This window comes from Hippopotamus amphibius, chromosome 5, assembly GCF_030028045.1.
Source record: "Hippopotamus amphibius kiboko isolate mHipAmp2 chromosome 5, mHipAmp2.hap2, whole genome shotgun sequence".
NCBI lineage: Eukaryota > Metazoa > Chordata > Mammalia > Artiodactyla > Hippopotamidae > Hippopotamus > Hippopotamus amphibius.
In genome coordinates this window covers 17602988-17625338 of record NC_080190.1, presented here as the reverse complement: position 1 = coordinate 17625338, position 22351 = coordinate 17602988, and the positions used below count along the sequence as shown (strand labels likewise).

General features: G+C 37.6%; 2 protein-coding genes across 7 annotated transcripts in view; one reads left to right on the top strand and one right to left on the bottom strand.

The window, feature by feature from the left end:
* Nucleotides 1-14489, bottom strand: part of CCDC186 (coiled-coil domain containing 186) — a 43090-nt gene extending 28601 nt beyond the window's left edge. The window contains exons 1-4 of one of the 2 annotated variants that reach the window (XM_057735243.1): nucleotides 14286-14489; nucleotides 12160-12298; nucleotides 5173-5862; nucleotides 766-892 (exon numbers count right to left, since the gene is read on the bottom strand). In XM_057735243.1, the coding sequence (XP_057591226.1) occupies nucleotides 766-892; nucleotides 5173-5807 (762 nt within the window). In that variant the 5' untranslated portion in view covers nucleotides 5808-5862; nucleotides 12160-12298; nucleotides 14286-14489. The remainder of the gene's footprint in view (nucleotides 1-765; nucleotides 893-5172; nucleotides 5863-12159; nucleotides 12299-14285) is intronic. The other variant, XM_057735242.1, reaches the window with a different exon arrangement.
* Nucleotides 14490-14750: 261 nt separating this feature from the next.
* The window catches only part of TDRD1 (tudor domain containing 1), a 53681-nt gene continuing 46080 nt past the window's right edge, over nucleotides 14751-22351 (top strand). For 3 of the 5 annotated variants that reach the window (XM_057737477.1, XM_057737479.1, XM_057737475.1), the window contains exons 1-2: nucleotides 14783-15235; nucleotides 15524-15643. The gene's annotated coding sequence lies outside the window, so the exon portion shown is untranslated. Of the gene's footprint in view, nucleotides 15236-15523; nucleotides 15644-18077; nucleotides 18213-22351 lie in introns of those variants that run through there. The other 2 variants (XM_057737476.1, XM_057737478.1) reach the window with 2 other exon arrangements.

Here is a 22351-nt window from a genome sequence, read left to right as displayed (position 1 = left end):
CTTGGTTTAATTTTTTATTACATTATTACCAGCTGTTTACCTTCAATTTCATTATATAGCTTTCTGTAAAAGATGAAGCAAAAAGAAAGACTTTTAAAGCTACAATGTTTCTAATCCTTCCCACAGAAGAAAAAGCAGCTCAGAAAGATACAGAGCAGCTGAACTTTGCTACCAGTCTTGAATATGAACTTTGTTGATCTGAGCATCACAAACACATTACAAAAGAAAAAAAGAAAAATGAAGAAGGAGGGGGAGGGGAAGGGGAGGGGGTAGGAGGGGAAGGAGGAGTGGAAGAAGAAGAAACAAAGAAAGAAAAAGTAAAAAGAAAAGCAAGGCAAGGCTGGGGAAGCTAACTCACCAGACAAAATCTGAAATAAGAGAGCCAGTCTTCAGTATAGTTCACAAAATACTGAGAATGGAACCATATTAAACTATAAGCTTAAAAACATTCTAATGCCAGGTATAAACTTTTAGGTATACATTGCTTCTTCTGAAACAATCTATTTGACTACCAAACAAACTGTCTTTCCTTCTAAGATTTCTATTATGTATACAGTCACGCATATCATATAAAATTAACCTACATAAAACAAAAAGATCAGGCTATGATTTCCAGTTCATAAAAGAGAATGCTTCACATACCAACCAATATTCTGCATTTAAAGTATGATTTAACTTACAGAATTTCAATTTACACACAAATTTTCAGGAATGTATTTATTTTATATATTGAAGAATAGACTTTAAAGATTTTTGTCTTTTTACCTGTTTAATTGTGTTCATATGCTGCTTCTCTGTTTCTGTTCTTTTTTTTAGTTCTTCTCTTAAATTGTCTTTATCTGAACAAATGTCTAAGATAAGTTCCTGATGCTTCTTATTTTCTTTCATTAACCTAAATATAAAAGGGGCAGTATAAGTAAAACATAATTAAAAATGGCAATGTGAAATATAATCTGCTTGCAGACTGGGGTGTAGATACCTGTGATTAATAAATGAAAATTCCCAAGTAACCTTTTTGTAATGATATTCTTTACAAAACATTCTCTGGCCAGTCAGGCTATTAACTTTTTCCTAGAAATTTGTATATTTCAAATTAAGTGAAATGTAATCAGACAATGAAAACCACACTCTTTTAAGTTTATGTCTGTAGGCATACGAATTATGTACTTCATCCCTTCAGCACTAGAATCTGGAATCCCTTCAGGTCAGTCAGTGTCAACCAGGGGCAATTTTTCCCCTCCTGGCATTTGTCTGGAGAAATTTTTGGAAGCCACTACAGTGATGAAGGTTGCTACTGGCTTCTTGCACACAGAGAAAGGGACGCTGCTAAACATCCTATAACGCACGGCATAGCCCCACCATCAACAAAAAATAATCTGCCCCCATATGTCAAGAGTACTGTGGTTGAAAACTCTTGCCTTAGATTTTAAGAATATGTTAATGATATTCTAATAGTTACAGAAGTAGTCAATGGAAAATAAGTTTAAGCAGAAATTTTGAGTTCCCTAGAAAAATATAAATAAAACCTTAAAAATTACCTGTAAAAGTACTCAGAACTATAAGATACCTAAGAGAGTTAACAGCTAATATTTTAGAATTACTCATAGCAACAGCTATTATTTAACATTTACTGCACAATTACTATTTACTAAGTTTACCTTTAAATGCATCATTTAATATTCGGGTCTATAAATTAAAGTCTATGAAAGTATTATTATTATGCTTTATGAATTTGAAAACAAACCAAAACTGAAGCCTAGAACTTATTCCAGGTCATAAAGCTAGTAAGCGGTCAAACTGAGATTTGGACCCAGGTCTAATTCCTTGCCATCTTCTCCTCTGAAGATCCTTCATTTACTCAACAAATGCTTACTGGGTACCTACTATGTACCCATACTAGTCTATATGTTGGGGGCACATCAGCACACTGTCCCTGCCCTCATGATGCTTACATTGTAAGAGAGAAATTAAAATAAACAATAGATATATAATGAAATGCCAAGTTGTGATTAAGTTCTATTAAGAAAACTAAAGGAGGGCAAGAAGACAGGGAGAGTGACTTGAGCTGTGACAGGACAGACCTCTCTGAGGAGGACAGGAATGCAGTGAGGAGAAAAGTCATGAAAATATTTGGGAAAAGAGAAAAATGTGTAGCATGCAAGAGCCTTTTACAGCACAGTGGTTTAACTTGATTATGTACATGAGTAAGGTGTACATTCAGTCTGTTGCAGGAAACAACTTGAAACACAAGAAACCTGACTATAGCTCATAAGTAAACAATTTAGGGAGGGAGAAGTGAAGAACAGCAAGCTCTGAAATTGTTATTTTTATACACCAAATGCACATCCTATACACAAATAACTGTTCTTAATTAAGAATTCTGGTTGGGACCTTGGACAATAATACTGATGTTAGAAAATAGGGGAATGGATGTATAAACAAAGACATTTGGAAATAGATGCATTCATGAAAATTTAAGCCAAAGGAACTGAAAGATAGTTTTCTTTACAGAAAATTAAATGAAGGCAAAAGAAAAAAAAATGAGTTGTTTCAAAGCTAACCTGAATCACATTTTATTTGAAATTTCAAACAATACGTGCAAAACAAAAAATTAACTTAGATTTAAAATAATAGTATTTGACATTTTTATAATGCTTTAATGTCCTCAAAAAACAATTCCATCAGGTAAGTACTGTCTCCCTCATAAGGATGAAAAATCTTTGTCTCAGAGAGGTTGATTTAACTAAGAGTTTGCAAGTGACAGTGGGAATCTTCCAATTCTGGGCTGCTGACCAGAACTGTGTCACCCCAGGCTACCATGCAGCCACTGCTCTGAAATGATGGAGCAAAAAAGAAGAATTAATTTTCTACTATATTCCTCATGTTTTTAGATAAATTTAATAACATGTAACTTGTTCATTTCCGATAACCACATTAAAAAATTCACTGAAGTCAGACTAATTGGGTTCAGATTTTAACTCTGCATTTACTAGCATGTGACCTTGAGCAAGTTACTGAATATCTCTGTGCTTCAGGTACCTCATCTGTAAAATGGGAATAATAATAGTTCATACCACACAGGGCTGTTGTGAGGATTCCATGAATTAATACCCGTAAAGTGCCAGGCACATAATTAACAGCATTTAAGTGTTCCTGCTATTATTATTAAATCTGTTAACATCTTATAATTTACAAGAGAAGCATGAAAGTGGTAAGACTCCAAATCTAAAGAAAGTAGAAAGAGGCATCAGGGATAACCTCAAAGGGAAGGTCTAAAAGATAAGTACGTACAGATATCAGAAAAATGAGGAAGTTACCCTAAAAAAGCAAGAATGGCAGAAACACTGATGGTTCAAGTATAAAATCAAAGTTTTTTCACAACAGCAGCATTCCAGTAAAGCTATGAGCAGGAATAGCTGCCATTGGTTTTCGGACAGTATTAAGAAAAGCACTGGAGTCTCAAGAGATATTTATACACTCATGTTCACAGCAGCATTAGTCACAACAGCCAGGAATAGAAGCAACCTAAATGTCCATCGATAGATAAATGGATAAACAAAATGTGGTACACACACATACAATGGAATATTATCCAACCCTAAAAAGGAAGGAAACTCTGAAACATGCTACAATATGGATGAACCTTGAGGACATCTGCTAAGTGAAATACGCCAGTCACAAAAACACAAATACTGTATGATTTCATTTATATGAAGTCTCAAGAGCAGTCAGACTCTTAGAAGCAGAAAGTAGAATGGTGGCTACCAGGGGCTGAGGGAAAGAGGGAGCTGTTTAATGGGTATGGAATTTCAGATTTGTAAAATGAAAAAGCTATGGAGATTGGTGGCACAACAATGTAAATATATTTAACACTACCAAACTGCACATTTAAAAATGGTTAAGGTGGTAAATTTTATGCTGTGTGTATTTTATCACAATTTAAAAATTTTTAAAATAGAAAAAAAGAAGGGCTTGAATGCTGAGATTAAAATTCATTGGATAAACCAACGAAGGGTGAGCTGGCTTGGGGAAAGCTGATCCACTGATAATCTGTTAAAGACTAGAAGCAAGGACATCATTAAAAGCCAATTGAGGCCTTCCTAGGTGGTGCAGTGGTTAAGAATCCACCTGACAATGCAGAGGTCATGGGTTTGATCCCAGCTCCAGGAAGATCCCACATGCCACGGAGCAACTAAGCCCGTGTGCCCAAAAAAAAAAAAGCCAATTGAATATCCAGCAATATTTGGATTATGGTATATTTGCTTCTGTCATCCTCCTCTAGGGTATAGATTTCCTCCTCCCCTTTCTCTACACACACCCCTCTCATTTCAAAAAATTTTAAGTATCATTTTTTTAAAAAGAGACTCAGTCTGTATTTTAGTGAAGGCTAGCAAGTTTTATTTTCCTTTATTAAAGGTTAGAAGAGTACCTAAACATATGCATCACTTACATATATAAATTTAAAATAAAAACACAGGGTGATATATTATTATTAGGAAAAGATAAAATTAAATTAAATGGTTGTTAAAATAGAAATTAACTCTACAAATCCAAAAGAAGTCTAAAAATAATTATGCTCTTATTTACTGAATGATAATAAATCAATTCTTCTGTTCTCCTAATTTTAATTTTTTAAAGCGATGAATTTACAGTGGGAATTTTAAGAAAATTTTTTGAACTTTATGACTCCTCATTCCTTTTGAATTTATCTTAGTTCTGACAATATTATGCTCTACATTCTTTCAAAACTGAAAAGTTTAAGTTGTCTTTAAATATTTCTAGGTCTTTAATAAACTTACTTTAACAAAACATTTATTCTTTTAAACTTATATACTAAGACATGTAAAACATAAGTTTTGAATCATATTCAAAACAGTGCTTTTATACGTAGATACATTATGTTTCTATATATGTTAATGTATTTGACATATGTATATTATATATCTTATAAAAAGTTTACCTATTATTTCTAAAATAATGAAAATGATACCACATTCTAAAAAAGATAAGAGTTATATATTAAATAACTAGGCAAACTTGACTTTTGCTCAATTACTCAACTACTATGTGCATGGTTCTATTGTGGAAATAAAAAGTAAATAAAATGATACCTTCCTTATTCAATCTTTAATCCCTGTGGAAAAATATAACCTGAAAGAATAAAAAACTTACTTCTTTATGGTGTGCTCCTGTCGCAAATACTTATCTTGCACACACTTTTCAAACATAACTAATGCATTTTCTCCCTTATTGATTCCATTTAGTACTTGGTGTTTTTTTGCAAACTCAGTAGATAAGAGCTCAGATTCTATTTCTTCCAACAAATCCTCTGATGTTGAAACATTCTTTATTTTTGAAATAAGTTTCTTGGTGCAGTCTGTATCATAAGGACTTTCTGAATAAGTCTCTTGATTAGCTGCTTCTGTAAATGTAGATGACCTTAAGTCCGCCAATATTTGTGTTACTGTTTGTTCTGCTTCATTTGTTTTCAAAACTTGCTTTGTAAAATCTCCACCAGGAAAATTAGCTATTTGTTCAGAATTTTCTGCGCATATGTCTGTTTTAGCACAAGAATTCTCACCTCCACCATGATCTGGAATAAAATTTTCCTGTGCTTCAATTTGATTATTGTGTTCATTAGGCTGACATGAAGTTTTATCAAAGTTTAATGACAACAGTTTGGACTCATTTTCTAAGTTGCTGCTTTCATCACCAGAAAACAAGTTGCATGAGTCTTCCTTTATTTCAGATGTCTTCTCAATATTTTGCTCAGAGGAAATGGAGGCTATGTGCTCTCTCTCTGACATGCTGACTGGCACCAATTCACTCTGCACTTCTTCAAATCTGATCTTCGTTTCACATCTAAGAAAGTCAAAACAATTTTTTTAAAAGTTTTTTTAAACCAAGACCCCATATATATTTACACACATTCCATGATGTGGAAAAACTAAGGCTGCACATTTTACCACCAATAATTCTTTACAAATTCCTTCCTTGAGGGGGAAAAAAAAGAATATAACAGCTGATCCAAGTGAGCCACAACAGGTCAGGTGCTACAAAGGCTCATTCTCTTTTCTCCTTCAATCCAGTCCTACAACTTCACCTCAGTTGCAGTTTGGCATTCCCCAATCACCCCCATAAGATACTGGGTATGAAATGATACTAATAACGGGAAGATTAGTGCCCGAGAATTGTTTAGAATTCCTTCAGCTCCACAAAAGGAAAAAAAGACTACCTAAAGAATTTGTAAGAAACTATTGGGGAAATAAGATAGCAATGAAAATACTAGGCAAGAAATTACAAATGAAGATAATAAAACAATGTATATTAATGATGATAAATATTTGCTGCAAAAGAAAACTAAACAATAACAAAACACAGATACCTATAGCTTAGACACCCAGAGCTGGACTGAAAGAAGTCAAGGTGTTAAAAAAAAAAAAAAAAGAAAGTCAGGGTGTAAAGGATCCCTGACAGGAATTCATTTTTCAGGGATGCAGGAAGAATTGTGGCATTTTTCCAAACATTCCCATCAAGAACACGCAATACTGGTTCAGTACAACGCAAATGGACCCCATATGCATTGCCCGGGTCACAAAAGAAACATTTACAAAACAAATTCAACAATGTTAAAATATATTTTATGCCGTTTGTGAGGGTTACTAATTTTAGCTATTTCCTGAAAATTAGTCAACTTCAAAAATTATCCTGAGACAGAAAAATATAAAACATTCCAGCAATCCTGATGAAGAACTGTCAACTTCTTTAGTCAGGTATCAACAAAGCATATACCGAAATCATGTGAGGTTGGATAAAAAAAGTGGGCAGATCATAGTTTTGAAACTAGGGAGGAAATACTTCCAGATGTAAGGTGTACCTATGGAAAACAGAAAGATTAATATTTAAATTAAAGATACATATTTACATTGGTCTGTGGTGGAGGTAGAGGATGGTGAAAAAGGGTAAGAGAAGATAGTCAGGTAGAATCCTCAGAATGACATGCAGGAGTGAATGTTGTTAAGGATGCTAAGTCATGATAGACTCGTAGACTTGATTAAACTACAGAATTTCTCACATATACTAGGTCCTCAAATATTTGTTGAATTAAAGCACAGAAGTAATATGACAAAAGTAGTATTTAAGGACTAGGAACGCAAAAAATGGGAAGAATAATCCTAAGAAAGGAAAAGAAAACCAGCTTGTTTGTTAAATACTCTGGCATCAACTAATACAGACATTGGCCTTAAATACTAAAAATCACCTACCTGTATAACACATTTCCAAACAACTGAATTATCATTATTTTCTTGATGCATATATTGTATACTAAGACAAAGTCCACACTAGCAATAAAGGTTTGGTTTAGGCAATATAAATAAATACAGTAATAAAAAGCATTATGAGTATGCTGTATTCCAAATCTAGGACAAAGTAAAATAATTCTCAAACAGGGACAATAACCACCTACTTTACCTTCCTCAAAGTAACTAATTTTAAGATACAACTTGTGAATGTGTTGCTGCTGAATTTGAAATCTTAATTTAGAAACATCATAATTAGTCAACGCTATGTGGTATCTATTGAAGTCAAACTTAGGGCTGACCAAATGTAATGGATAGCAGATAAAGAATCTAAAAGAGAATGAGTCTATGAAGGCTTTGTGACTCCCCAGCATAGACAGCAAGTAAGAAGAAACTCTCATTTGAGAACTCTCAGGCTCTTGCCGAGTGCCATGATTTTTCAACAGAAAAGCATTACGCAAACAATAATTATCTTCTCATCTAGCTTTCATATTCCCCAGGGCTCAGTCCTCAACTTTATTTTCCTTCCTAGAATTCATCCACTTTGATAACTTAAACCAAAAACTCATAGATGATGCCCACTTTAATTACTTTCACTCCTGTGTTCTTGAGTTACAGGTAACGAATTATCTCTGTCTTCACTCTATCTCTACATCTATAATAAAATCTCGAATGAATGCAGGCATTTCCAGTCGTTCAACTCGAAAATGACTAAATCCAAAATCATAACAATAGCTCCTAAAATTGAGTACCCCCAGATAATCTTTTTTATTTCTGTCAATGGTATCATTTTTCTCAGTCATGACTCCTTCCTTTTCTTTACCCTCACATTCTTTTACTAATTTCATGTCTCCTGCAATTATACCTCCTTTCTACTGTCAGTGTGCCCGACCTGCAACCCAACCCAGGCCTGATAACTTCCTACCTGGAACACTTGAATTGCTGGTTTCTCAGTCTCACTCCACTTCTCCCTCCTGTGTCATCCAATTCAGAGAAGGGGTTGAGGCGTATGCTACACTGGCTCTGCCAAAGGGGAGTAGGAGTTGCCCTATGAAGTGGGTCCTCAATGGCACAGGGTCCAGGGAGCTACAACACTGCCCCCCAAAATCTACACATACCACCTCCACAGAGATCACCACCAAATACAATCAGATGGACCAGAAAAAGGCCAGAGCTATCTCTTCTCTCTTTAAAATTTCAGATAGTGAGAACTCTGCCTCCACTGGCTGGTCTTCTTCCCCAACTTCAAAAGGGCTAGTTAGAGAAACAAGAGGGAACATATTTTAGAGTCAAATTACACTTCTTCTTTAGTCCAAGCAGCTGGGTACTGACAACTTCAACATTTCTTTACCGAGAAGAAAGAGTTTATGACTAACATTTTTGTTGCTTTTGTTTTATAAGTGATTGAAACCTGTCTTAATTTCTGGAATAAGTTTTTCCTAGTAATCAAAAGTGGCAGCATAAGATTTATGACATCAAACAAAGATATTAAAGGACTGCACCTCAGAGGGAAGTGGAGGGGATTGTGAGCATTTCATGTTTCTACCTCAGAGTTGCAATTCTCTCAATAAACCAATTGTACTATTTTTCCAATCTTATCGCTCAACACAATCCTAAAATCCCAGTACTTCACTATACTACTTTACCAGTCCCTGACCAGTCTACTCAAGATTCCTCCAAACAATATGCATGTTAACATTTCCATGGCTTTGCTCTAACCTAGAACGTCCTTCCCTTCAGTCTATCCAGAGCCTAATTATATTTAAAGAACATATTCTAAGGCCACATTTTCCTCCAAATTTTCCCTCATGGCAAGCACAAAAATAATCTCTCATGTAAATGAAAACATTGCATTTATACTCATCAGGTACACAGTTGCAGCCTTCCTTGTGACATTTCTGAACAGCCTTTTAAATGATCTCTGTACTTGCAAGGAAGAGGAACCTCACTCTGAACTGAATCAAACTTCTTAAATCTCAAGCAATATAATAATAACAATAAATAAATAAATCTAACAAATATATTCTCTACTACTTTTACAGTCATTCTTGCAAAGCCTGTTCAGTGGTTATCACTGAGGGTGGGACTGGGTTTACACAATGAGTTGAGGCGTTGAAAGGCATTTAGAGGGTGGAACAACAAAAAGGTCTCATTCTGCTGGATATTCACTAGGTTAAAAAGAAAACCTGTTTTTATAATTACCTCATCTTAGACTCTGTTTTACATATTAGCCTCCTGTAAACTAAAGAAGGCTTTAGTTCAACCTCAAAAGACAAGTATTTTCTATCCTGTTGCTCAGTAATATACCCATGACCTTTGAAAAAAGTCTTCATATAAACTGGCATCTGATAACCACTTAGCTTGCAAACTTAGTTTTCTGATGCTCAAATGAATACTGATTGGAGGCAAAAGGAAAAGGAGAGGAGTTAAAGAAGATTTATGTGTATACATGTAAAAGCCATCACCAGAGAGTAAATAACTATACAAGAATGGTGCAGGAAGGGGAGCCATGATGAGCTTGATTGTCCACTATTAACCAGAGGAAAAAACAGCCAGCCGAGTCCTTTTGTGGGCCTCCAGTTGGCAAAGCTGATGCAGGCCAATTTGGCTGCTGTCCAAGTTTTTTCTTGTGGGGTGGGGATAAAGGGGGTAGTTATCATTAAAGCTACAGAGGATGGAATAGGCTAGGAATATATTAAAGGGGTGGGACGTAAAACGACATTTGTTTACAAGACTGTTTTAATTAAGAAGCGCTTGTACAAATCAAATTCACATTCATGTATATAGATAGTGACTACAATTATAGATTACAATATCTGTTGCTTTTTTGAGGTAATAAATAACACAGGTTATTTGACTTTTTAGCACTCTTATTCATTAGGGGAAAATACTGTATTTAAATTCAGCACAGTCACAAAATTCCTCTTCATTCAAGCACTTTTCCCCCCAGCATTATTTCTGTTTCTGACACAGTACTACAGGACCAATTCGCACTTCAAAATTTTCAGTGGAGTGAGAAGTGGTTTCGCTCTTACTGGAGCTCATCAGCTGTAGGCAACTGGTCAAGAAACAGTTTTTACTTGCCTTAAAGCCAACCATTATCCACGGTGGATTTTATTTCTTAGTCAAAGAATTAGCAATTCTACAAAATTATTTCCATACAAGAGCCTTATAAATGAAAACGTTGTCTCTAACAGCTTCTAGTACTATTTTTTGCTTCCCAGTAATAAGCAGTATAAACAATAGAAGAACTTAAGCTTATTCAATAAATGCAAATACAAATGAATCCAATCCAGATATTTGGTAACAGATTATCAAACATACAAGCCTCACACGAAAGTACCAAGCCAGAAATACATTTCTAAACTAGATATTCATTCATTCATTCACCAAATATGTACTGAGCATGTATTATGTTCAGGCACTGTTCTATGTGCTGGGAACACAGCAGTGAATAAAACAGACACCTCTTCAGGAGTTTACATTCTGGTGTAGTGGACCAACATATAAAATTTATGTTAAATCTTTTACTCTTTGTGTTTACAGTATTTTAATTTGAAGGTCTGTCAATGTTTCATCAGAAGCTATATAAAATATGCATGAGTGTTTAAGTCCAAAGAAACATGTGACTCAGTTCAGCATAAATGTTATTTACAACAAACTATAAATTTTAAACTAACAAATTGTACCATTTGAGTCTCAAATAATACCAGCTAAAGCTTCTCAAATAATGTCCATTAAGATAAGCAAGTTAAGCCTGTGAGGGCACGCCTGTTCTTCAATATAATGGTTTACTGTCCTTTGAAGGAAAAGTAAGTACATCCAAAGGTCTTTTACACATTCCCCAAATACACTCTGAAAGCAGCATAAACAAAATAATAACTTATCTTTCTGACCAGTTCTAACAAGGTTCTAAAACAGCAATTAAAATCAGAAGCAATTAAAAACTGAGCTGGTTATTTCAAAGAACTCTAGGTTAGTCTCATCAAAAGGAAGATATATTTGTAAAGTAGTCATATTGTAACTAAGCTTTTGGGTAAAATTTAACTTTAAAATACTGTTTCCTTTATGTGAACATATCACTAGCTCTTAAAATTTGTCTTTGGTCCACTAGGTTAAAAAGTATATTACATGAGGCCAAGGTCAATTATCCCTGTAAGGGTTTGTTTAGCTTTGCACTCAGGGGTTAGGGCATTGTGAATTTTACAATATGTACACTATATTACAAAGAAAAAAAAAAAGATGTTGAAAAGACTCGGGGCAATAGATGCAGCAGGACACCCCCACTCCAAATAGTACCAAATCCTGTGACACAATAACAGAAGAAATTATGGTACATCAAGATGCCAGGAAATAGAGGTTAAGTAGCCACATCATATATCACATTATCAAGTTATATGTCATATTATCAGTTTGGTATCTTAGATCCATGCAATTTTTAAAGCAGAAAAGTTATTAATATAGAAATCTCATGTTGAAGTTACTTGTGTAGAGCTCACCAAATGAACTTTAATGAGTCTGAGAAAACATGAGAAGTATTTTCAGCTAATTTCCCCTCAAAATCTGAAAACTAAAAGAAAAAAGGGGGGGAGGGGGGATTGACCTATAGCTCCCTTCTCAAAAAGGAAGGGTAATAACTTAAAAAAAAATTAAGGTAAGTTTTAAGTCTGCCTTATATTTATATTAAGACATTCTGGTTAATGTTTAAATTTTGAAGCCACCTTTGGCCTGGGCTTGGTTAATCTGGTACAATGTAGTTTATCAAAAAAAAAAATTAAATTATTCATTAGCTACTACATAATCATCCCTGAAGTAGACTAACAGTTTATGCGTCTTAATGACAGACAATTATACTCACAATCCAATCAATACTTTGCTGGGTTTGATTTCCACTTTGTGTCTATTGCCCCTTCATGCCAATACTTTTTCATTTGTTTACTTCTTAGCCCAAACAGATTTTTAAAATCTCAGTAGCTGAGAAAGTTCAAAGGTGACATCTGAAATAATATGATAAGATTACAGGGTTAATTTGCAAATGTAACTATCTATGCTTCCAAGGTTGTCCTGAAATGACAATGAGCTTAACATTCCCAACACTGCAGGCCATGTGACCGGTTTATGAGAAATTCAAGAATCAGCTTTAATTATTTAAAGAAAAGAAACAAAACTTGAGGTTAAGGAGTCTTATTTTAACATGAAACTGTCAGATGAATTTGAAAAACTAATACAGATTGCCATGCTTCAAAGGGAAAGACGATTTTTCTAAATCTCTAAATAAAGGCTGCTTCAAGCTATCATCTCTTCCTAAGGAGTGACTCTACTTCACTGTTTTACCTTCATTTCAGGATGTCAGCATGTAACTGTAAATAGATGGTTTTAAATTGAATATAATAAGCAACATCACTAGCTATGCTGTCATTGTATAGCATCAAAGAACAACTCTTTAGTTTATGGTTGAAGGAACTACAAGGTTAAAGAGTGGTTACTGTGCTACATCACTCCTTTCCTATTAGCAATAAAGAAGACTCTGAAATACCAATGACACTCCATGGAATCTCCACTGTTTAAAGTAAACTCTGAGTTCATATCCATCTATTATGAATCAGACAAGGTCTTAAAAAGAATAAAAACCAACACAAACACAATCCAGGCATTTCCAGGTAGAACCTTCAATAATTACACATGCTTGTCTATTACAATGTAATGAATTTTAATTCTTTAATATTGCAAGATTTGTGAATCACTTAACTTAAAATAACAGGAAAGGACCTAAAAGGAAAAAAAAAACAACGAAAAAAAAAAAAACCCTAGGCCAATCATCACTGTTTTCTATTTGTGTAATGATGGGTAAAGAACTAGAAGTAGCTGTACAGAGAAAAGTATACTTTATACACAAGCAGACAGTTCAGTTTTACTATCAATATCTCTTGAACCTTAATCTTCCTACACACTGCAAATATGATGGTGTAGTTAGTAGCTGGGAAGGCTACACCCACAATTAGCATACCTAAACACTTAGTAGACTTTTTTTTCTTTTGGTGACTACCAGCACACCTCTTGAAACACTTCGACTGATTTGCCGCACATTTTCCTTAGAAAAACTCCCAACCTATCATTTTAGAAGCGATTAAAAACCTAGGGATCAAAGGTACATTACACACCTATACAAAGAGAAAACTGCCAAATGCCTGGGACTGCATGGCATTACTATCCTATACAACGCTCCTAGGTAACAAGGTTAACAAGTCAAAGATAATCCAGATGTTCCAAATCCAGGCCGCTTTTCTCTAAACAAAATCAAAATGTAAATATTAGCTAGTTATTAAACTGTTAACAGCGGAGCAATAATTACACCATTACACCTGCATTGTTCCCCAAGATTGCTACTAGGGAACATATAGAAAGGGTTTTACCATTTTACAGGTTTGACAGCGGCTCAAGTCTGAAATATGATCCTTACCAACCAAGGTTTATCATCACATCTCTTTATGTCCTTAGAAAAAAAGGCAACATAAACACCAAGGATGATTTCTCTCATATCCACGCTCCCAGAGAATCGCCTCTCAATTACTTACAATCACAGTAATGGAAGCGTTTGGAAGAGGGTTTAAAAAAGTCAACATAAAACACGAACACAGTCAACTTGGAGAGGAAAGGAGAAACAGGCGATTGAGTCTACGAGGGATGGCCAAGCGGGCAGGGCTCAGCGGCAGTTCGCACTGGGAGACCCGGCAAGCGGCCCAAGTTCCGCCGCTCTCTAGGCACCAATCTGGAAGGCGGCCCCCACAAGCCCCGGCGGCCGGGGACTGAGGAAGGGAGGGAGAGAAGGGGACTCCGAACTCCTTCCCCCAGCGCTCGCCTCGCCCTCTCGAAAAGCCAGGCGGGAGCCGCCCCGGGACCTGAAGGACGGCGCGGGAGGTGGGCAGCCCTTCGCGCCGCCACCGGGATTCCCCGGTCGGCCCCGGGCGCCCCCCGGGCACTTACCCCACTTCTCCGAGCCTCGGGCCACACCCCTAAAGGGGCCGCTGGAGCTCCCGCCCTGGGGCCAACTTCTCCATGGCGGGGTCCCGCAGACCAGGACGTGCGGGGGGTAGGGGCAGCGGCGGGGAACAGGGCCGACACCACGCTCGGCCCGCCGCGGCTTCTCCAAGCCCCCGCGGAGCTGACACATCAACAAAGATGGCGGCGACGCCGAAGCCGGCCCCGCTACAGCTGAGGGGGCGGGGCTCGCTGGAGGAGCCAATCAACGCGGCGCGGGCGGCGTGACGCAACGCACCTTGGCGCCTGGGTAACCTGTCTGCAGTGGGCGGGGCCGGAGCGGCGCCGTCTCCTGCCCAGCGAGCACCGTGCGGGACACTTAGCTCTGCTGGGCACCCGCCCCCAGGCTGACTCAGCGAGCCGGCTCTCCCGCCTGTAGTCCCGTCCTACCTCTTACGCCCCTCCCCGACCCAAGCAGGTTATTGCTTCCTGTAGGACTCGATCCTTGGAGATGATCCCTTTTCACCCTTTGGCCCTTACTTACTCATCTTAGGGACGTAAAGTTGTAAAAAAAGAAAATTCGGAATTGTGACTTCCCAGCTTCGATGCGTAAGTCTTGCACCTGACGTGGGCGGTGTCCGCAGGAGCAGCCTACCTGCCCCTGTCAGGCACTTCATCTGCAGGAGGGGCTCTGGGGGTTTCCATAACCCCGCGTTCGAGTCCATCGCGTGGCACCTACTGCCATTGTTTGATAAGAAACTGTTGGTGCGTTCGTCTACTGAACCAGACTGTGAATCTTGAGCTCGGGAAGTGTCCTCATCCCAGTACGCAGCATGGGGTTTCACACGCTGGAGCTGCTCAAGAATTAGCAAAAAAAAACAAAAGTGTACTGACGCGGGGGGGGGAAGCGTGGAGGATGTGTACTGAATATAGTTGCCTAATCGCGTCCGGAGAAGGTGAGCAGTTCCAGTCTGGAGGTTTTGCAAACCTACTCTGTCCACTCACGCGCTGTTCTTTGATTTAACATTTCTTATGTACGACTCCTGAGTGAATACAGTTAATTCTGACAAGTCAATTCGAGAGTTTGTAAAGCAAAACTTCTTTTTATGTTAAGCTTCTTTGATACTAACTGCTGGAAAAAAAAAATCCGCCAAAAACAAAAACCCAAAAAACAAAATCAAAAACAAACCCCACTTTAAAAATTTCAACATTGTGTAACTCTGTGCCTCTTTCCTTTTCAACAGGAAATGACACCTCCCTCCTCAAATGAAGATACTGATTAAAACACATTATGCAGTTAAAGTGTGACAGTGAAGAAATGATTTGACTTCTAAACAATAAAGCGACCAAACCTTCCTATTGAGGTATTATTTCAAGAGGAAAAATAAGAAAAGAAACTTTAAGCTTTTTCAGTATGCATATTATCATTAATAACATTCATACTGTTATTTCTGAAATATTTTAGTATAAAGCATATACATAATCCTTGGGAACCAAGATTTTCAGTATTGGAAAAAGCAAATACGAATATAAAAATGAAAGAAATTAAGTAAAAACACTACAATCCTAAATTTGAATTTGGAAGCATCAGTATGGTTTACTAAATTGAATTTAGAAATATCAGTATGAATTCATGGTGCATTTCATTTCCATTAAAAAAAAAAAGGCTGTCCACTAGAAAGCCCTAGAACAATGATCAACACAGTGTACACCCCTATTCTATCATCTCTAAATATGATTTCCCACTACAAGTCACCTGGGCTCCCCTTGGAGCTCAAAGGCTAAATCTACATTTGGGGCAAGAAATGTGCAAGAAAGCCTAGGACATTTTGGTTGTACCAGAAAGCAAAGAAGAAAGCAAACATCACAGGATTTGTGTCAAAAAGATTCAGGAGCCAATTCAAAGGTGTTCCCACTGGTCAAAGATAGGACAATTTTAGCATTCAAAGAAAACAGCAAGTGAGACATCTACCGGGTTAAAAATCAATGAGTGTGCTTATTTTTTAAAACGTCATTGGTCACCTTTGGAGGATACCAAAGAATCATCACATTCTGAAAACTGATAAAAGAATCAAGCATCCTACCTTTTCTGTTACAAACTGAATCTCAGTCAAGTAGTTGATGTGACAAAGTTCATAGAATTTCGGGTAATAAATGCAGAGAAAAAGATAGAGGAGGTAATCAACAAAATTGTGAGAAAAACTGCAGTTACTTCAATAAATAAGTTGCAAGAAATCTCTTTTTAAAATACATCACTGAATGCAAATGTAGGATCTGATTTGACCATACTATTAAAAATCGTTTGAGAGTCTGCAGAAATTTTAAATACTAATTTCATGACATTACGTAATCATTTTTAAAGGTGGGATAAATTTTGGTGATTTTTTTAAGTCATAATCTTTTAAAAGTACATACTTAAATATATATGGGTGCAAACATACAATATCCCAGAAAGTAAGAACATGCTCTAAAAGATAAAAACAACCCCACATTGATGGGAGTACGTCAAAGGAGAACAAAAACAGAACTGAAGGAGCTCCCAATCGCCAAAGTTGGAACAGTTTGAGCAAGGAAATAAAGCAGTGCTGGATTGTAACCCAAAATCTATGAGTCCCTATTAAGAGAGGTAATTGAACATATTAATAAATAGAAGAGGGACAAATCTCCCATGTGAAAGAATTCTCAATAATTTCTGTAGGTACTATGATCTTAAAGAAGGGAAGCATAACTCCTTAAGTGTAGACTGCACGTAATGACTTCTTCCAAAGTGTATAGTATGTAAAGGGATGAGGAAAAAGAGTAACTTTAGAGTAGAGAAACCTGACAAGTACTACTCAGGTGATCATGGAAAATATCAACTGTCATAAATCATGCTCATAGAGTGTACACTTGATATGATGCTATAGGAATGACGCTTTACCTCTGTAGTCTTCCTTCTAATAACCCATTAACTACCCTCTTATCATGAGAAAAACATCAAATTCCCTTAATTGGGCAGCTTACAAAAATGCCTCATCAGTACTCCTGGAAGCCGTGAAGGCCATCAAAACAAGGAAAGTCTGCAAAACTGCCACAGCCAAGAGCCTAAGGAGACATGACAACTAAATGAAGTGTGTTATGTGTTATCCTGAATGGGATCCTGGCCCAGAAGAAGAATAACAGGTAGAAACTACATGAACAATGGACTTCGGTAATAATGTATCGATATTGTTTCTTTAATTGTAGCAAACGTATCCTACTAATATAATGTTAACAATAGGAGAAACTGGGCTTATGAAGAGTATGGAATTCTCCATACTATCTTCTCAATCTATGTGTAGCTCTAAAACTGTTCTAAAAATAAAATCTATTGAAAAGAAAACTATACAAGTCGGAATTTGCTTCAAAACAATGGGTGGAGAGTATGTGGGATACAGATACAGACAAGACTGATCGTAAATTGATAATGTTGAACTGGGTGATCATTACGTAAGGGTACCATTTTTCTTTTGAATGTTTTTTTAAGGTCATAGTTCAAAAAATAGTTAAAAATCTTTTTTCTTTGGGCAACATCAACTTATAATTATGTGCTCTCAGGGCAGTGTGATCATGTGTACCTAGTTTCTGTGAGCAGGAAGAAGCAGCGGGTTGATTTGAGAAGACTTTTTAAGGCCTTAAGTGATCAATACGACTCAAGTGAGCTTCGTGGAGACAAGGTGTGCATTTTCGCCCTTGGAGTTTCCAGGGACTCCTTTCGAGAAAAAGCGACAACGATGGCAGTCTTAAGTCTCCACAGAGGACCGCGCTCTGAGGCCGCAGCTTTTGTACCGGCCCTAGAGCACAGAGATGCGCCACCGGGGCCAGAGCGCCGCTCCCAAGGCACGTGGGCGCAGCGGCCGCACGTGGGCACGCACTGCGCAGGCGCCAGAGAGCTGGCTGGGCCCCAGGAGGGAGGTGAGTTCCGGGAGCGCATCTCGGAGGCAGGGTACCCGGGCGCGGGCAGACGCCACCACGGCCAAGCTTCAGAGACGGGTTTGGGTCGGCGGCCCTTTTGCCTCTTTCCAGGTCAGGGTTCCCAGGCGCATGGGGAAAGGAAAGGCAGTGCGTGGGGCTACGGGGCTTCGGTAGTTGGGGGCCGGACGTTGGGCGCTGGACGTTGAGGTCGGGCGTTGAGGTCGCGTGTTGAGCGGATGCCAGGGGCCTGGAAGTGGAGAGAGCATGGAAGGTTGGAGAAGGGCTGGGAGCTTTGGCTGGGAGGGCAGGTCTGCGGTGGGAGGTTTTGGTGGGGAGAATCCTGTATTGGGAGGAGGAGCAAAAGACGTGGTAGTTGAGCTTTGGGCAAATGGGGGCCTCGCAGCAGATTTGGAAAATAGTTAACGCTTCCAGGCATGACTCTCCTAAGTGTGAACATCCACTTGCATCCCGTTCAAGGACCTCTTTCCCCTTCACTGTAAAAAGAATCTGGTTTGTGGATTCAGTGTCTTCATTTAACCTAAAGCTACGGTGCAAACAATACTTTGTAGACTTTTCTCCCCTACTCCCTACCTCCTGTAGAACGGAAGATGCATCGCAGCATTCGCTGAGATATGTGAGGCAACACTGGTTCGTTTAACACGTGTTTATAGCATGTCTGGTTTGTGTTAGTCTCTTTTCTTGGCACTCAGCCCCTGCTGTAAGTATGCTTGCCCTGTTGGCCTCTGGTTCCCTTATTGAGCCATCTGGGTGTTGAATGCACAACTGCACTGCCTAGGAATGTGAGCTGAATTTTCATCTTAGCTGTGTAAGGGCGCTGGTCCTCATGGGTTCGGAGAGTTACTAACCCCTCTCAGGTCTTCCTTCCTTGTCTGTAGGAATATAGAAATAGGAATACTTTAATTCTCAAATTATTTCTATCTTCAGTGTGCAAACTGATTTCACTAGAATGGAGGAAATTCTTTGTGTGTGGGGGTGGTATAGAAGTAAAGTAGAAGTAATAGCTGCCTTTTAAGGATTTAACAAGCACCTGCCACTGTGCTGGGTAGTTTACATACAGTCTCATATTTCATCCTCATGATTAGATGTCATGAGGAAGTTACCACTCCGGGCCACACTTTAGTCACTGAATCCTGGAAAGGTGAAGTGATTTGCCTGAGCTAGCACAGCTAAATGAGGAAGATGAGACTGCTTCGGACTTGTGTTTGACCGACCTTGAAGCTCATGTGTGGAACCATTGAGTTTCATAGCTTTAAAACTTGTTTCTTTTGAATACCCATTCTCTCTGAATGCGAGGGGTTACCAGAAAGACAAAAGCAAACAGAGAAGAAAAAAACTTAAGTGCTCCTTGCACTTTTGGTATTAAAAGAATTTACTCATTGTGGGTTTACTGTAGTCTCTAGGTCTCCTGGAAAGAAAGAGAGGCCTTATGCTACTGTTTACAGTGTATCTTGGGATGTTCCTGGCTTCATAAGGGAGGAGTAGCTAGATTCCAAGGGAGTAAAAGAAAGGTTTTGCCCCTTGGGGTGGCGGGGGAGGGGACATCAGGTCTTACTGAGATCAGTTCATGAAGCACAGAACAGAAGGACAACACAAAACCAAGGCCTAATTTTTGCTTATAGAACTGCAGAAGTTACTTTCATTGCACTACTTTTTGATTACATCAGTGTTTCCTTAAAGAAACTTGGGGACCCTTCTAATTAACCTCTAGTGTTGGCCAAGAAAACACAAAACTAATCACTGCAGATATGAGGATAATCATAAATACAGTTTACTCATCGCCAGTAGTGCCTAAAAAATAGTGGGTTGTGTATGAGGGAACCACTTATTTTAAAGCTGGGTGAGGTTAGCCTGTCCTTAAGGTATCATGACCCCCCAAAGCAATATCTGTCATACCTATGTACCTGCATATACCAGAAGTTTGCAACCCAAGGTTGGGAAACACAACAGTATGGTATAAGGCCTGCTCACTCCAGATTCAAATATGCCTCAGTGATTGACACACAGTGAAGCCAAGTAAGGATAAATGCAAATTCTTAGTGTTTTGTTAATGTTGAAATTCAGCTTTCAAAGTGTATTCTGTATCCCAGCTGTGGTGGTTACCAAAATCTATGTGTTAAAATTCGCAGAACTATAAATCGAGAAAAAAGACAATTGCGTGGTGTAATTACACATTTTTAAAAAATTAAATTCCAAAAAATTTTAGATGACTGCAAGTTGGATGTGTACTCACAGTGGTCCCGGCTTCCCTCCAAAAACTAGTGCAAAGGCAGAAGTAGCTTTCAGAGTCAGGGACAGCGTGATTCTCCTGATGATCCTTTGTCCACCCACATCTAGAATCCTGTGCTGTTAGGAGATCCCTGTCTATCTGAGGGTTTCAGATGAACTAGAGAAAGTGCTGAACTGTGAGAAGTCTAGAAGGTGAAGGACCTGGAGGAAAGTGGACGTGGTGGCCACTTCAGATGTTTGAAAGATTGGGCTCACAGGGCAGCAACAGGAGTCAGTTGGGAAGAGGACCGTTTTATAAAGAAGTATGCGGTACAACTGGCTGTCCAAAATTAAAGGAAGTTAGAAGCTTCTAGGTATAAGACAAGTCTAGATGTCTATTTGCTCTGGGCATTGTAATGAAAATTCCTAAATTGGGTGAGGCAAGTGAAGTAACCTAAATTCTAACCTAAATATTCCACCACAGGTGGAGCTTCTTTTGAGCTCAAATCCTTTTTGTTTGGGGCTTACACTTTACATTGGGTCTAACACAGATTCTGTTATCCTTCCTAAAGTCAAATTTATTAATTTTTGGACTAAAGAGTTAAGACATGAAGTATTGCTATTAAATTTCAGCAAACCTCATAGCATGGTGTAATTCTGCATTTAAGATTGCCAGATGAAATTTCAGACAGTGAATTTAACTTTCCCTGTCCCGGTTGTCAGGAAAAAAGTGCAATAGTGCATTTTAGATAGTTTTATCACATGAGTATCTTTTGAATGCCTCATTGTACCAAACACATTGGTAGGTACTGTGGGAAATCAGAGAGTTTTTTTGTTGATTGGTTGAATAAGACATGGTTCCTGCACTCAAGCAACTTAAAATAACTGTCTATAGGTAACTATACAGGGTAATAAGGAGTTATGGATTGACTGTCAGCCTTACTTAATAAGACAAAGTTAAGAAGGCTTTCAGGAGTTAAAGGTTGTGTATTGAGGGTCCCAATGGTGTCTTGAGAAGGTGTCTATACCCTAGTTTTGTGATTTAAATATTACTGTGATCTTTGACTTGGTTTAAAATTAACCACAGTTTACGAAAAAAGGTTTAATTGAACATGCAGTGATATTTTGATCTTTAAAATGATTTTTTATATAAAAGTGATTCATTCTTAAATATAATTTGGAAAATGAAGACAGTGAAAAAGATTTCTTCATCAACTTAGCTACCCCAGAACACTGTTATTTAAAATTTAATGTATCTCAGTCATCTTTTTTACATGGAGTTTTGTTCCTTTTTATTTTGCAGTTATACTGAATATACAGTGTTTTTCTGATTTTTCATTTGCTGTCCTAAGAGACATTTTACAATGTTTTTGAGAACTAGGATTCTAAATGGTAGTGTAATATTCTATCTAGTAGAGGCATCACAGTTAACTTTTTCTTTTCTTTTTTTCTACTTTAAATGGATATTTATACATGGCATATTTTTTGATATTTAAGATTACTTCAACAGGATGATTTCTAGAAGTAAACTAGTCAGGTGAGCGGCTATGGACATTTTTAAGAAAATATATGTTAAATATGTATAACACACATATATAAATGTAATACATATGTATAAATAGTATACAAATATATATGTGTAATACACATATACATATATAAATCTCCAAATTATTTCCCAGACAGAACATATTGATTTATATTTCTTTCATTAATGAGTGTCTATGCACCTATGCTATGTAGAAAATAATATATAATTGTTTCAGTTTGAAATTTTTTGTCACAAATGAGGTTCAGTGTTTTCCCCCTCATGTTATCAAGGAATCTTTATCCTCTATGCATCCATTCATGCCTTTTGCTCATTCATTTTCTTGGTATCTGTATCCATTGGGCTGCGCATAACAGAAAACCCA